Source organism: Camelina sativa, chromosome 9, assembly GCF_000633955.1.
Source record: "Camelina sativa cultivar DH55 chromosome 9, Cs, whole genome shotgun sequence".
In the NCBI taxonomy this organism is placed as follows: Eukaryota; Viridiplantae; Streptophyta; class Magnoliopsida; order Brassicales; family Brassicaceae; genus Camelina; species Camelina sativa.
Window position 1 is genome coordinate 29,992,486 of NC_025693.1, and position 13,217 is coordinate 30,005,702.

General features: G+C 36.7%; 4 protein-coding genes across 6 annotated transcripts in view; 1 reads left to right on the forward strand and 3 right to left on the reverse strand.

The window, feature by feature from the left end:
* The window catches only part of LOC104713120 (putative boron transporter 5), a 4,578-nt gene extending 3,576 nt beyond the window's left edge, over positions 1-1,002 (forward strand). For all 3 annotated transcript variants that reach the window (XM_010430172.2, XM_019230341.1, XM_019230340.1), the window contains exons 12-14: positions 56-335; positions 464-583; positions 682-1,002. In XM_010430172.2, the coding sequence (XP_010428474.1) occupies positions 56-335; positions 464-583; positions 682-741 (460 nt within the window). In that variant the 3' untranslated portion in view covers positions 742-1,002. The remainder of the gene's footprint in view (positions 1-55; positions 336-463; positions 584-681) is intronic.
* On the reverse strand, positions 1,948-3,917 carry LOC104713121 (probable myosin-binding protein 6). The gene is made up of 2 exons (XM_010430173.1): positions 2,292-3,917; positions 1,948-2,188 (listed from the first exon to the last, which is right to left on the reverse strand). The coding sequence occupies exons 1-2, from the start codon at positions 3,718-3,720 to the stop codon at positions 1,983-1,985; spliced, it is 1,635 nt and encodes a 544-aa protein (XP_010428475.1). The 5' UTR covers positions 3,721-3,917; the 3' UTR covers positions 1,948-1,982.
* On the reverse strand, positions 5,308-6,835 carry LOC104713122 (transcription factor MYB1R1). Its single transcript, XM_010430174.2, has 3 exons — positions 6,440-6,835; positions 6,084-6,292; positions 5,308-5,931 (listed from the first exon to the last, which is right to left on the reverse strand). Exons 1-3 carry the CDS (start codon positions 6,720-6,722, stop codon positions 5,626-5,628), a joined length of 798 nt encoding a protein of 265 aa, XP_010428476.1. The 5' UTR covers positions 6,723-6,835; the 3' UTR covers positions 5,308-5,625.
* The window catches only part of LOC104715846, a 4,860-nt gene continuing 1,955 nt past the window's right edge, over positions 10,313-13,217 (reverse strand). Inside the window, exon 2 of the mRNA XM_010433219.1 lies at positions 10,313-12,273. Coding sequence (XP_010431521.1) covers positions 10,313-12,273 — 1,961 coding nt within the window. The remainder of the gene's footprint in view (positions 12,274-13,217) is intronic.

A 13,217-nucleotide genomic window follows, 5' to 3' on the forward strand; every position in this document is an offset into this window, starting at 1 on the left:
TTTTTTTTTTTTCATATTTCCTTCAAAAGACTAATCATGTGATTATTGTTGTTAGGGTCTTGGAGGGAGCGCATGCGTCGTTCGTGGAGAAAGTACCGTACAAGTCAATGGCTGCATTCACACTGTTTCAGATATTCTACTTTGGGCTGTGCTACGGAGTGACGTGGATTCCTGTGGCCGGAATCATGTTTCCGGTTCTTTTCTTCCTCTTGATAGCAATCAGACAGTACCTTCTCCCCAAACTCTTTAAACCAGCCCATCTCCGAGAACTCGATGCCGCAGAGTATGAAGAGATCCCTGGAACTCCTAGAAACCCGCTTGAACTGTCTTTCAGGGTATGTCAGTAATGTCTATGTAATATTTACATTCTTGTCCCTTAAGGTATCTAGAGTATTGTCAAAATATTGAAATTAATTAATATGGCGAATTAGTGCTGACGAGTACTTATAACCTTGTTTAAAAGTCCACTAACTCGACGAGAGGCGTCCAAGAGTGCGATGCTGAGATTCTAGACGAGTTCACGACGAGCAGAGGGGAGCTCAAAGTCCGTACGCTCGGTCATAACGAAGACAAAGGCCACCAGGTTTAATTCTTTTTTTTTTTTATAGAATATATAGATCGTTGAGTTGAGGATATCTTAACTTTGTAAAAAGAATTTCATAGACTTATGTTATTCTACAGATTTATCCCAAGGAGATAGTTGAAGTAGGGGATGGGGACATGTGCACTCCGAGAGAGTGATCTATCAACAATAACGATCAAGACCATTTTTTGCAAAGTGAAGATCATGATCGTGGTCATGTGCAAAACCTTATAGTATTGTAGATCAAAAGTCAAAACACATATGATATATGGCTTTTATTTTTCCTAAACAAACCTAAGAGGATGTGTTTGTCAAAATGTCAGTTTTGTTGTAATTTCAGTTACATCAACCTTTTGTGTTGGACCTGTTGGTTTAAAACCTTTTGTCTTGTTTTATAAATAAGCTCGATTAATAATTCATATAAGTATAGAAATATATTTTTTTCACCCGTAATGATTATCAATATTATGAATCATAACTTCGTTTTTATATACCAAGAAATTCAAAATTTTAAAACTATTGGTTATCAAAATTCAAATTATTTAACTCCGTTGAGGAATTGAAATTTGAAAATGTTAAATAAATACTATGTTATAGAAACCGCGATTCATTGCTAATATGTTAGTGAAGTAATTAAAACAAATTATTATGATAAAAATACGCAACTCAAACACGATATTATTAAAATTATTGTTTTAAGTATATAGGTGCTTCTATAAAAAAAAGAAGTCTTCAGAGGTGACTTGTGACTTGCAGGGGTAGCCACTGTTGGTTGGGGAAGCTTCGAGATCAGCAACACAGAAGTCTTGTAAGGGGTTATATATAGCGTTGGAAATTGGGTGTTTTTGGATCGACCCTATAGCTTGAATGGATAAGAATAAGATGGGTTAAAGGGAAACACATGAAAGATTGAATTTTTATGAATGTTGGGTTCAAATGTATGCAATTCTTTTATGGCTTCTATAATAAGGCAAAGCATATATGGCTAGGCTAAATAAGTTAGGTTCAAAATTAATCCCAACTCACTGAGACCAGTGGCTAGAGCTATGATATTGGCTGAAACAAGTTAGGTACAAATTAAACCCTTACTCCTTGATTCTAACATTTATACAAAATTAAATCTAAATTCATTGCTTCTCCTTATTGAAATTAGCAATATGTTTAAGACAATAAAATTCAAAATGGTTAGCATAATGCAATATGTTAAAGGAAAAATTCACATCTACATATACGGACGGAAAAAATTGCGTTTGAAACAAATCATGTATGATCCACATAAAAAGGTTGGGTTTATGGAGCAAACTGAAACTTTTATTGAGAAAGAATCAAACAAATGTTTTAGAGTTAAGACAAGGCGTGGGTGATTGCTTGTTCTCTAAGAAACAATAAAAGATGAGTATTACAAGTCCATGGATTCTGAAGGCATAGCAACAAAACTACGAAGCATGTGCAAATTTTGAGATATCTGCAATAGAATTGCTTCTCCTTCACTAACATCCAAAACATTAGCAATATGTTTCAACAAATCACCATTTGATTGAAGAGCACTTAGCCTCTCTGTGATGTCTGAAAGCTCTTTTACAATCCCTTCTTTGCTTTCATTCCCTGACCAATTTCATCACAACAACACAAGATAAGAAAGGGTTTTTTTTTTGGGATCAGATTTAAACAACACAGAGTGATCAAACCTCATAGTAAAAAATCATACCTCTTTGTTCATGTTCAGAGACATCATTTTCTGTGGTAGACTCCTCTGACACTTTCATTTGTGATTTTGTAGACTCATTTTGATCGATGCTTTGGCCATTCTCCTCCTGATTTGAAGAACAGACCACCCAATCCGAGACTGGTTTAGTTGTATCTGCACTAGCATCGCCGTTTTGTTCAAGAAACTCTTCTCGTGCATCGTCTTCATCTGACAAACATCCATATTTCTCTCTGTAAGCCTCAAACTCAGCTTCAAGCTCCTTCATTTCGTCCTCCCTCTTCGCCAATTCACTACTCATAGACTGCAAAGCTTCTTGGTCATACTCTGCTTGTTCATCCATCATTCTTTGGTACTGCAAAGCCTCCATCTGAACAGCGGCTTTCTCAGCTTGAAGCCTCGTGATCATAGCCATCGCTTCGTTGGCTGCAACAGCTGAAGCACTTCTCTCTTCATCTAACTCCATATACAAATCAATGAGTGACTTCTTGTCCAAGCGAACCTCTTTCTTGAGCTGATGAAGGATGGATTCACCGTTTTGATCTGCCGCGTCCGAAGAAGCATTCTCTGGCTTATCCAAAAGGGGTTTCTTAAGAGACCGAACGGACCATCGTGGACTGTTTTGCGCCGAATCAGACAGAGGGACCCCAAAAAACTTGTTACCTCCTCTTACAAAACTCGGTGTTCTGTCCATATCAATATCCTTAAACTCAGGTTCGTTTTCAGACTGTTTACTGTACGAAACCCTAGGTGAAGGAGCAGGAGCCAGGAAAGAGTTGTTCTTCGGCAACTTCTCAGATTTCAATTTTAATAATTCTCCACAACACGAACAATGTTCCTTCAAGCTATCACTTTTAAGGTTGTTGTTGTTAATCTTGTAATCCACAAGATTTTTTGTTGTCTGAACAAAATTGTCATCTTTCTTGAACGCCAAGGGAAGTTCACGTTCATCGTCAATGAGAAGCTCGAGATCTTTGTGTAAGATTCCAATGAGAGACTTGTAAGTATCACAGTCAGAGTCTTTCTCGGTGGCGAAAGAGAGAAGACATCCTTCACACATATGTTTAATCTCAGAGAGCTTCTTATGGACATGGCAATAAGCAAGAGAAGAGACTTTCTTCTTGTGAGATTCGCAGATTGACTCGTTGTAATATGATATAGGGTCTCTAGGGATGAGAATGTGGTCGATCCTGGTGCAGAGAAGACAAGGAATGTTGAGTTCGAAGAATTTGGCGAATTGGTTTGAGAAAAAGGCGATAAGGCCATCGATGAAGAGGATAACGATGAGGCTCCATTCAAGAACAGTGTAGATGACGAAAAGAGGAAGAGATCCGAGTTCTTGTTCCACGAACTTCTTAAAAGAACGTTTAGACATGGTGCCTTGTAAAAGAAGAAACAAGAACAGGAAAAAACAGAGCAATTGTATAAACATATGAAATCAAATTGGTTTAACAATCAAATAAAAACAGAGATCATAATCTCTCTCTCTCTTATCTTTTGTGATTTGTGTTCCTATTTCTGGGTTTGGTGAGTCTAATACAGACTAGATTAAACTGGAATTTTGAGGAGAGAAAGTACCCAAAAATAAAGGATAATCTCAGATCTAAAATTGGCAAATTTAGAAATAATGTCAAGGCAAATTAAGAGATAATGTCAAGGCAAAGAGATGTACCAAAAAATAAACTATGTAATATGATTCTTGTAATTTTTCCCGCTTAGACGTGAGGAGAACTTTGTCGTTGACGCTGAAAGTAAATACAACCATACACGACGGAAACAGAGGACATGCCATATATGTGAATGTTGTGTGCTGGGTTGATTAATGAATGGGGATCATGTTCTTTTGATTGGAAGATTATTGCTTACGAAACAGGTAAATGTATACCTATTCGGGATATTTTCCTATTTTCTAGATATTACTAAATCTTGTATTTACTTTTATATATGTTTTATATTACTTTTATAAATAGTAAGTCTTCTATTTATACAAAACTATGTACTAAATCCTAGACAAAATAAAGATGATCACATATATAAAAGTAATACAAGAGAGAAAAGATCCTACATCAGATAGATGTGAAGAAACTTGAATAATATATAAAGAGTTTGGGTCTCTTCATTCGTTGTCAATTGGTTTTGAGCAAGGTTGCATGGAAATGGAAACGGATACACGGAAACGAAACGTTTCGGAAACGGGAAACGGGTTTTTTCAAAAATTAAATAATGAAAACGTGTAGGAAACGTAGATATATGTATAGCTATATATATATATAGATATAATGAATCCTCAAACATAAAAACTATATTAAAAAAATCTGAAACAACACAAATTCAAAACATAAATATTAAATAGTTTAATTAAAAGTAAAACTGTAAAAAAAATAAACGTTCAAAATCAATTTTTTTGACCATCATTGCAATATATTTAGGGATTTTAACTTTTAAGCTACTAATTATATTATATTTTTTATCATTATATGTATCATGAATTCTTATATTTTCAGTTTATTTATTTATTAAATTTTGAAATTATAAAAACGAGTTTCTGTCGAGTTTCCAAAATGGAAACGGAGTTTCCATCGTGTTTCCAAACAGAGATTTTTAGAAATCGTGTTTCTGTAACTTGTTTCCGAGTTTCCACGAGTTTCCGTTTCCGAAACGTTTTGGAAACAGGAAACGCACCTCAAAAAGAGTTTCCATGCAACATAGGTTTTGAGTTAGAAGCTAATGGTAAAACCCGAATTTAACCGTACTTAATCATCCCACAATAATATATAAGTATAAAAAGAGAATCTGGATTTTGATTGGAAAAGAAAAAGCTCCACTATAATGGAAGTGACCAATAAAATGTGACATTATTGGCATCATTAAAGATAATGACATTATTATTATTATTCTACAAACACTTACAATATCTTATCCTAGGAAATCAGATATTATTATAAAAACCCCATAAATAATCATACATGATTGAGATAGCCACATGAGAAGCAAAGTACAACTGTGTTTATGGTTGATATCATGAATGAAAACATAACGTTAATATGATATATATATATATATAAAGTTTTGATAGATCCACACGAATGAACTTGGAGAGTATTACAACAACTTCCACACATGGAAGGAAAAAAAAAAAAAGGATGATCATGAACCCTAAAAAACACACACTTAAAGTCCTATCTCCAAGCTCTGTTTATTATTTCATTCTTTTCCCCCACAGATTTTTGTAGCCAAATACATAAATTTGCCGAATCTTTTATAACAAAGTCAAGACCTATCTGTACAACAAAGAAACAAACAGGTTGGTGTTTTTGCAGACCTTTTCGGATATGCTCTAAGCGACTCCAATCGTGTTGAAAGCTGAATGCATTGAAGAAGATGGCTCGTTCAGATTAGATGAAGCTAGTGAGAGGTTGAGAGAGAGCGGTGCAGGCCTTGCTTGAAAAGTTGATGGAACCAAATCAATGAGATTCGAGGAACCAAACTGTCCGTATGGTTGGTTCCCTGATGCATTATTATTACCACCAGAGAAGTTGTTGATAACTGGATGTATAGAGAAGTTGTTGATTTCTGGTATAACAGAAGATGATTGTGATGTGTTCTCCTGCATAACCACTTGATCATCTTCCATAGGCATAACCTAAATAACAAAGACCAATTGGTTATACTTAAAAGTTTTCACTAACAAAACAATCACCAAAGGTTCTCTATTTCCAGGCTGCTAATGTACTAGTATTTTTCAGCTAATATCTAACAACTTAGCTTAGAGTAACAAGAGGAATAGAGAATCACCGTGTCAGTAGTCATGTCAAAAAGGCTAGATCTTCGCCTGCGACGGTTGATATTGCTACGGCGGAGGAAGTACTTCTGAGCATGACTAGCTACTTGAGTAGAGGTTCTGCTCTTGACAAAGTTTTTTGAGATTCCTTTCCAATCACCTTTCCCTACTCTCTGCAACCCAACCAAGAACAACTTGTGTTCTTCCTCAGTCCATGGTACTCCTTAAAGATCAGAAAGACAATAACTTTAGCATCTTTCACCAAAAGAAAACAAACCCCATAATCACATAATAAGCCACAAGCAGAATAAAACTATTAAAATTGAAAAAAGGTGTCAAAGTGATCAACTTTATCGAAGCTCAAGAGTACCTCGTTTCCTCTCGCTTTTGGCGTTGGAAGAAGACATCGGAACAGCTTCATCAGCGGAGGCGTAACCGGCGAGGGTTTTGTTCTTATCTTGTCCTTCTCTATCCTCGCCGTCGATCTTTGGAGACTCATCCGTCTGCTCATACTCAGACAAGTTGTTCAAACTCACGCACTTTCTCATCGGATCAAGCACAACCCTGACGCCGAACAGCATAATCTCTCTTCTCACGACACCGCCGCACACGTTGGTTGACTCCGAGGAGCTAGTAGTACTACCGTCGGCCATAATTTTATTTCCGATTTTACCCTTTGCGCCTTTCTCTTCTCTAATAAGGAATCAAAAAGACAAAAAGTACAGAGCAATAGTAAATATGGATGGAGTGGTGTGAGTTTGAGATCTGAAAGGCTGTTTTTTTTATTTATAAGCCCAAAAGCCACGTGGTTTCTTTCTTAAATTATTACATGTTGCAACTACTGGTGATGCTGTCGTATCACACGTGTCTTGTTTATATTCGTCTGTTCTTTTCTCGTTTTATTACCTGGCTGTCTCTTTACATAGTTTTCCTTTTGGATAGACTTTTTTTATTTCATTGGCTGACTAGATTAGAGTGATTTTATTAGGTAATCTCTCTTTACCATTTTTTTTTTGTTAATTTTATGAGTTATATAAATGTTATCCTAAATGTTTATATAACCTTTTCGTTAACTTTAAAAGTAAAAAGACAAAAAAATCGAATTGAGAAAATACCTAAAAATTACTTTATAAAGAAGGTTTAAATGAAATGAAATAGACGTTTTTATTTTCTTTAACGTTACCTTTAAAATCTTATGTGTTTTTTTTTTAATGATAAAAATCTTAGGGTTATTATATAATGTATTAAACAAATCTGGTCAACTCAATGTCGCTAAGCGAATGCAACTTGCTCTTAGAAAAATAGTCAGCTTCTGAAATGATTCTGTACTCTACTCTATAATATACTAGGTAAAATCCCACGCGTTGCGTGGGTTAGATATATTATTATTGTTTTTTGGGTATTTGATTGTGGCGATCTATTTTACTTTTTTCAAACAATTGTTGTTTGTCTTTTATATTCCAATAGGTTCCTTTGTTCTCAGTTGATTTACACTTAATATGGATTTTGGTTTCTAATAATCGTTTTTAATTATTTTTGGGATATATGTCGCTGTACTCTATGTCATATGGCTATTTTGTTACATATGCGGTGATTTTATTTGGTTAGCGAGTTTTGAAGACAACTAACTTTGTTTACCCAGTTCACGGACGCAACCGCTACATCTGGGGAGAGACCGACCTCTCAACGTCCACTATAACATGCCGGAAAATACCTCCGTCGTGGTTTACACATTAATGTATTACAGAATAGAGATACATCAGTTTGATAGTGTTGCTGTCTTTAAAGAAATCATATAATAAAACCTTGGGGAAACAGCTGGGGGGGCCTGGGCCAGATTTCTCTGCATTTTCATCTCTTTCTCCATTTTGAGATTAAGTGGTATTTGACAAGTATGTAGTACTGTGTATCCCCCGAAGGAAAACAATACGTTTGTATATGTACAGATTATATAAAGTGTAGTCTTAATAAATTGAGCATAAGGATACGTTGGGTCTGCCCCATGGGAAGGATAGTTTCCTATTGCATTTTATTCCCCGCATTTGATGGTCTTTATTTTCCAATCTTGAAGTTTTTGACCTCCGTTTAGGTGACTATCTGGTAGAGGGGTTGGTTTCGTTAGTACTGAATATATTTTCTATTTACGGAATTTCAGTCTAAGTACATTATATTGTTATATAGGATACCTTTGTCTCATTTGGGATGCCTGTTCTCTCTTGCTGGTGGGTGTTGTTGAAAGCGAATGTCCTTACTCTCGTCTTCCGCATTCAATGTCCGTCATAGCTTCCTAGACAAACTAATAGAGTCTCCATAAAAAGGAAAAGGGAAGAGAAGATACATACCAGGTGTCAAGGTCTTTGGTTATTAGGTGGGGGCTCTCGTTTGAGTTCGTATCTTCAGCCTTGGTGAGGTCCTCTTTGGTAATATCTTCTGGCCGGAGATGCGGAAGGGCTACGCATTTCAAGTTTCACTGGAGTGAAAAATAAGTAAAGAAGAAGCAGAGATCAATGACAACATAGCTTTCTTAGAAATTGAGAGAATACCTTGCTGTCACCTATATGTGCTGGCGTCGTTGANGGCCTGGGCCAGATTTCTCTGCATTTTCATCTCTTTCTCCATTTCGAGATTAAGTGGTATTTGACAAGTATGTAGTACTGTGTATTCCCCGAAGGAAAACAATACGTTTGTATATGTACAGATTATATAAAGTGTAGTCTTAATAAATTGAGCATAAGGATACGTTGGGTCTGCCCCATGGGAAGGATAGTTTCCTATTGCATTTTATTCCCCACATTTGATGGTCTTTATTCTCCAATCTTGAAGTTTTTGACCTCCGTTTAGGTGACTATCTGGTAGAGGGATTGGTTTCGTTAGTACTGAATATATTTTCTATTTACGGAATTTCAGTCTAAGTACATTATATTGTTATATAGGATACCTTTGTCTCATTTGGGATGCCTGTTCTCTCTTGCTGGTGGGTGTTGTTGAAAGCGAATGTCCTTACTCTCGTCTTCCGCATTCAATGTCCGTCATAGCTTCCTAGACAAACTAATAGAGTCTCCATAAAAAGGAAAAGGGAAGAGAAGATACATACCAGGTGTCAAGGTCTTTGGTTATTAGGTGGGGGCTCTCGTTTGAGTTCGTATCTTCAGCCTTGGTGAGGTCCTCTTTGGTAATATCTTCTGGCCGGAGATGCGGAAGGGCTACGCATTTCAAGTTTCACTGGAGTGAAAAATAAGTAAAGAAGAAGCAGAGATCAATGACAACATAGCTTACTTCGAAATTGAGAGAATACCTTGCTGTCACCTATATGTGCTGGCGTCGTTGAATACTTCTTTGTATACAATGTTTTTAAGTGTATTTGTTGCCTCATCCTCCATGTTAAGGACCTTCAACCCTCCTTCTGATGTTACTCGTGATAGCGCCACATACAACTGTCCATGACTGAAAACGGGTTTTGGCAAATATAAGCCTACTTGTTCCAGACTTTGATCCTGACTTTTATTAATAGTCATTGCGTAGCTCAAACGTAGAGGGAATTGTCGTCTTTTCAATTTGAATGGCCACTTCTGATCAGGTGGAGATAGTATTATCCTTGGGATGACCACCTTGTTTCGAACTGCTGTACCAGTTAAAATCTCTGCTTCAATGACTCTGGTCCCCAATCATGTCACTCTTAACCTGGTTCCATTGTAGAGTCCTTCTTTTTGATTCAAATTTCGTATAAGCATGACTGGAGACCCGACTTTTAGTTTCAAACAATGATCTGGCAAACCTGAGATTTTGAGTGAGTTTAAAAATTCTGCAGGGTATAGCAGTTCATCTGACTTGTTAGAATCCCCATCCTTCTCAATACTGTCCGAGCTCAAATATTCCTTTGCGTCGTCTGGGATTTTGTTTTGGAGAAACATATTCAGTTCGTGAGCAGTGTCATTCTTTGGTGTTAGAATGGCCCTCCTTGTAATGTACTCTTGGTCTAGATACGAGGACTCAAAATCCGAGTATACATCATCTGCTAATTGTGCAATATGTTTGTGCTCGTTTTGTAGAATGAGTGTTTTATTTACTTTGATGTCGTCTACCTCCTCGTAGCTCTCTCTCTCTCTGTTTCTTTTTGGCGCTGTTCCATCCCCAACTTGAAGAATCCACTGAGCAAATTTGATCTCTTCCACTTTCAGACGCATATTCTTGGTCAGGGTATAGGACTTACATGAATCCCACAGATATGATCTGTTTATTGTTGCTAAGACTGTGTCTTGATGACTGCCCCTGGTATAACGGGTAGTATTTGACGGAAATCACCACCTAGTAATACCGTCTTCCCTCCAAAGATTTTATGCATTGCTTTGGGGTCATCTTCCGCTAGAAGATCCCGCATTGATCTGTCTACCGCTTCAAATGCAAAACGATGAGTCATTGGTGCCTCATCCCAAATGATCAAATCTGTTTTTCTTATCAGCTCAGCAAGCATCGATCCTTTTTTGATTTCACACATAGAATGTTCATGTAGGGTTATTGGTATCTTGAATCTTGAGTGGGCTGTGCGGCCTCCTTGGAGAAGCAAAGCTGCAATGCCTGAAGATGCAACGGGCAATACAATCTTTTTCATTGCTCTTAACTTTGTTATTAATGTTCTGTATACGTACGTCTTCCCAGTTCCCCCTGGTCCATTAAGAAAGAAGAATCTTCCCTCTCCATTCTCAACGGAGTCCATCACTCCATCGAAGACCAATCTCTGTTTGTCATTCAAAGTCCCAAATAGAAGATCATGATCTGGTTGTTGTTCGTCCTCGTCGTAACCTTGCTCTTCCATAAGATATGAATTACAGAGCTCTTTCATCATCTCATTGTCTGGCATTGGCATATCGGGAAAATCTGATAGTGTTCTGTCGTGTTGCTGCAAGATTTTCTCAATCTCTAGCAATGTGTAGTTCTTTAGCTGCTCCTCCCTGAGGTGTAGTTTCGTCAGTTTCAGTTTCTTCTGTTGCGTGTGCTCAATATCATCCGCCATATATCGCCAACAGTGGTTCCACAAATTCAGTGGACTACTAACAAAACTGTAGATCAAGAGTGTCTCAAAGAGACTACGCAGCTGGCATGGGAAACCCCACTGATGAGTTTTTTCTAATGCTTCTACCCATTCTTTATCACCATCAAGCATACCCCTGGCCAAGCATGCACCTTTGAAGTCTTCGTAAACTATTCCATCGACAGTTAATATGTCATCATAACTTGTTGGTCCTATGACGACGCCTAGAAGAAGTCTCATGTAGTACAGCTCACCTACTGTTGGATGGATGTTGACAATCCTCCCGATGGTGTGACCTTGCTTTCTTCTTGTCCACGTTTTTGCGGTTATATTCCACACATACCATTGAGGGAATTGAGTATATGTTAATGTACGTGCGAAAGGGTCTGTTTCGTTCATCTTCATCCACTCTGTGAACATTGTTCTGTCAATCCCAGGGCGTGCGATTACACTGTCAAGACTTTGTTCTGCACTATACGTCACCGGTTGTTGCTCCCGTAAATGCAAGGTTAGGCGTTGAACGGCTGGTTTGCTATAATGAATGTCGAAGGCAAAGATACGCCACATCGCCTCACATGCTGATAGATAACGGCATTCTTGATACTTTCTTATCTCGTCTACGTCTTCATTTTTTGGGTTGCTGCTACCATCTCCTCCGGAAGAACCTTTAGTCTTCTCTACAACAATGGTCGCCTTGTCAACTCCTTTGGTCACGTATTTGAATAAATACTTTATCGCCTCTGTTTTGCAACACCACTCCACATTGATATGACACTTGTACTTCTTAAGCAATTCGAGATTATGTGGGACAACAAAACGCTTATCTAACTTTGTTCCCCCTTTAGTAATGTAGTTCCTCAAATCATGCCGACGTCGGTAGGTGACAAAACCTTTATCATCGAACTCTGTTTGACGTGTGTATGGCTTTGGGAAACCTCTGGTGCATATCCCATTCTCAGTGCATGATAGATTTGGGTTATCTTTGCCACATGGTCCATGGGTCATAAACTGCTCAACCAATTTATATCCTTCAGGGTCGCTGCTCTCATCAGGGATCTCGGCGGTAATTATTTTGTCTATGTCTGTATTCGTGGGAGTCCTCAAATCATCTTGTAGCCAGACCAAGATATGCGCATGAGGCAAGCCCCGCTTCTGAAACTCTATGGTGTATACAACTGCAATACAATAAAGAGGAGCTTTAGTAATTTTTGGAGATGAGATTTAACGAGTATATAGATTGTCAAACCTGCTGCTTGTCTAACATATTACTTGAGGGATAAGGAAGGGAGTATAGTATAACTTTGTTTAATCCAATACTGCAAAACCTCTATCAAACATCTCTTAGAGGAAATGCAGAGATATTTTATTTTATTTGTAATAGGAATGTAGTCTTTCATTTAAAAGTAGTAGTCTTTTAAAATCATTGGATGTTATAAAATCACATTGCTTTGGTTTTAAAACTGCAGCTTAGTTTAAAATCATTGTATTTTAAATCATGAACTGTAAATTATGGACCATTGTAACCTACATATATATTAGGATTCTTATTATTTGATTGTTGGCAATTTTGTTATTAGTCAAAATGTAATTTGTGACTCTTTTAGTGTCAAATAAATGGTATTTGTTCATTATTTTAAACCATTTAAGTATCTTAACTTTGTTTAGATATATATAAATTGTGACTTTTTAATTGTTACAGGAATAATATTTGTCCAGTTCTTTAAATATTCTTAGTATCTTAACATATTAATTTTGTGTTTCTATTTTTTTTATTGGGTTTGGGGTTTGTTCAACTTATAACTTTTTAAAATCCATTACTCTAATACCTCTGTCAAACATCTATTAGAGGGAATGCAGAGAGATTTTATTTAATTAGTAATAGGAATGTAGTCTTTCATATGTTAAAAAATGATATCGTTTTGGTTTTAAAACTGCAGCTTAGTTTAAAATCATTGTATTTTTAAGTCATGAACTGTAAATTATGGGCCATTGTAACCCACATATATATTAGGATTCTTATTATTTGATTGTTGGCAAATTTGTTATTAGTCAAAATGTAATTTGTGACTCTTTTAGTGTCAAATAAATGGTATTTGTTCATTATTTTAAACTATTTAAG

What these genes read in the sequence shown, in the direction of transcription:
- LOC104713122 (XM_010430174.2), bottom strand. Translation starts at nt 6,722, where the DNA reads ATGGCCGACGGTAGTACTACTAGCTCCTCGGAGTCAACCAACGTGTGC. An exon ending in CAAAAGCGAGAGGAAACGAG is followed by an intron (nt 6,293 to 6,439) that starts GTACTCTTGAGC and finishes CTGATCTTTAAG; the next exon opens with GAGTACCATGGACTGAGGAA. An exon ending in TTGACATGACTACTGACACG is followed by an intron (nt 5,932 to 6,083) that starts GTGATTCTCTAT and finishes TTTGTTATTTAG; the next exon opens with GTTATGCCTATGGAAGATGA.
- LOC104713121 (XM_010430173.1), bottom strand. Translation starts at nt 3,720, where the DNA reads ATGTTTATACAATTGCTCTGTTTTTTCCTGTTCTTGTTTCTTCTTTTA. An exon ending in CTCTGAACATGAACAAAGAG is followed by an intron (nt 2,189 to 2,291) that starts GTATGATTTTTT and finishes GAAATTGGTCAG; the next exon opens with GGAATGAAAGCAAAGAAGGG.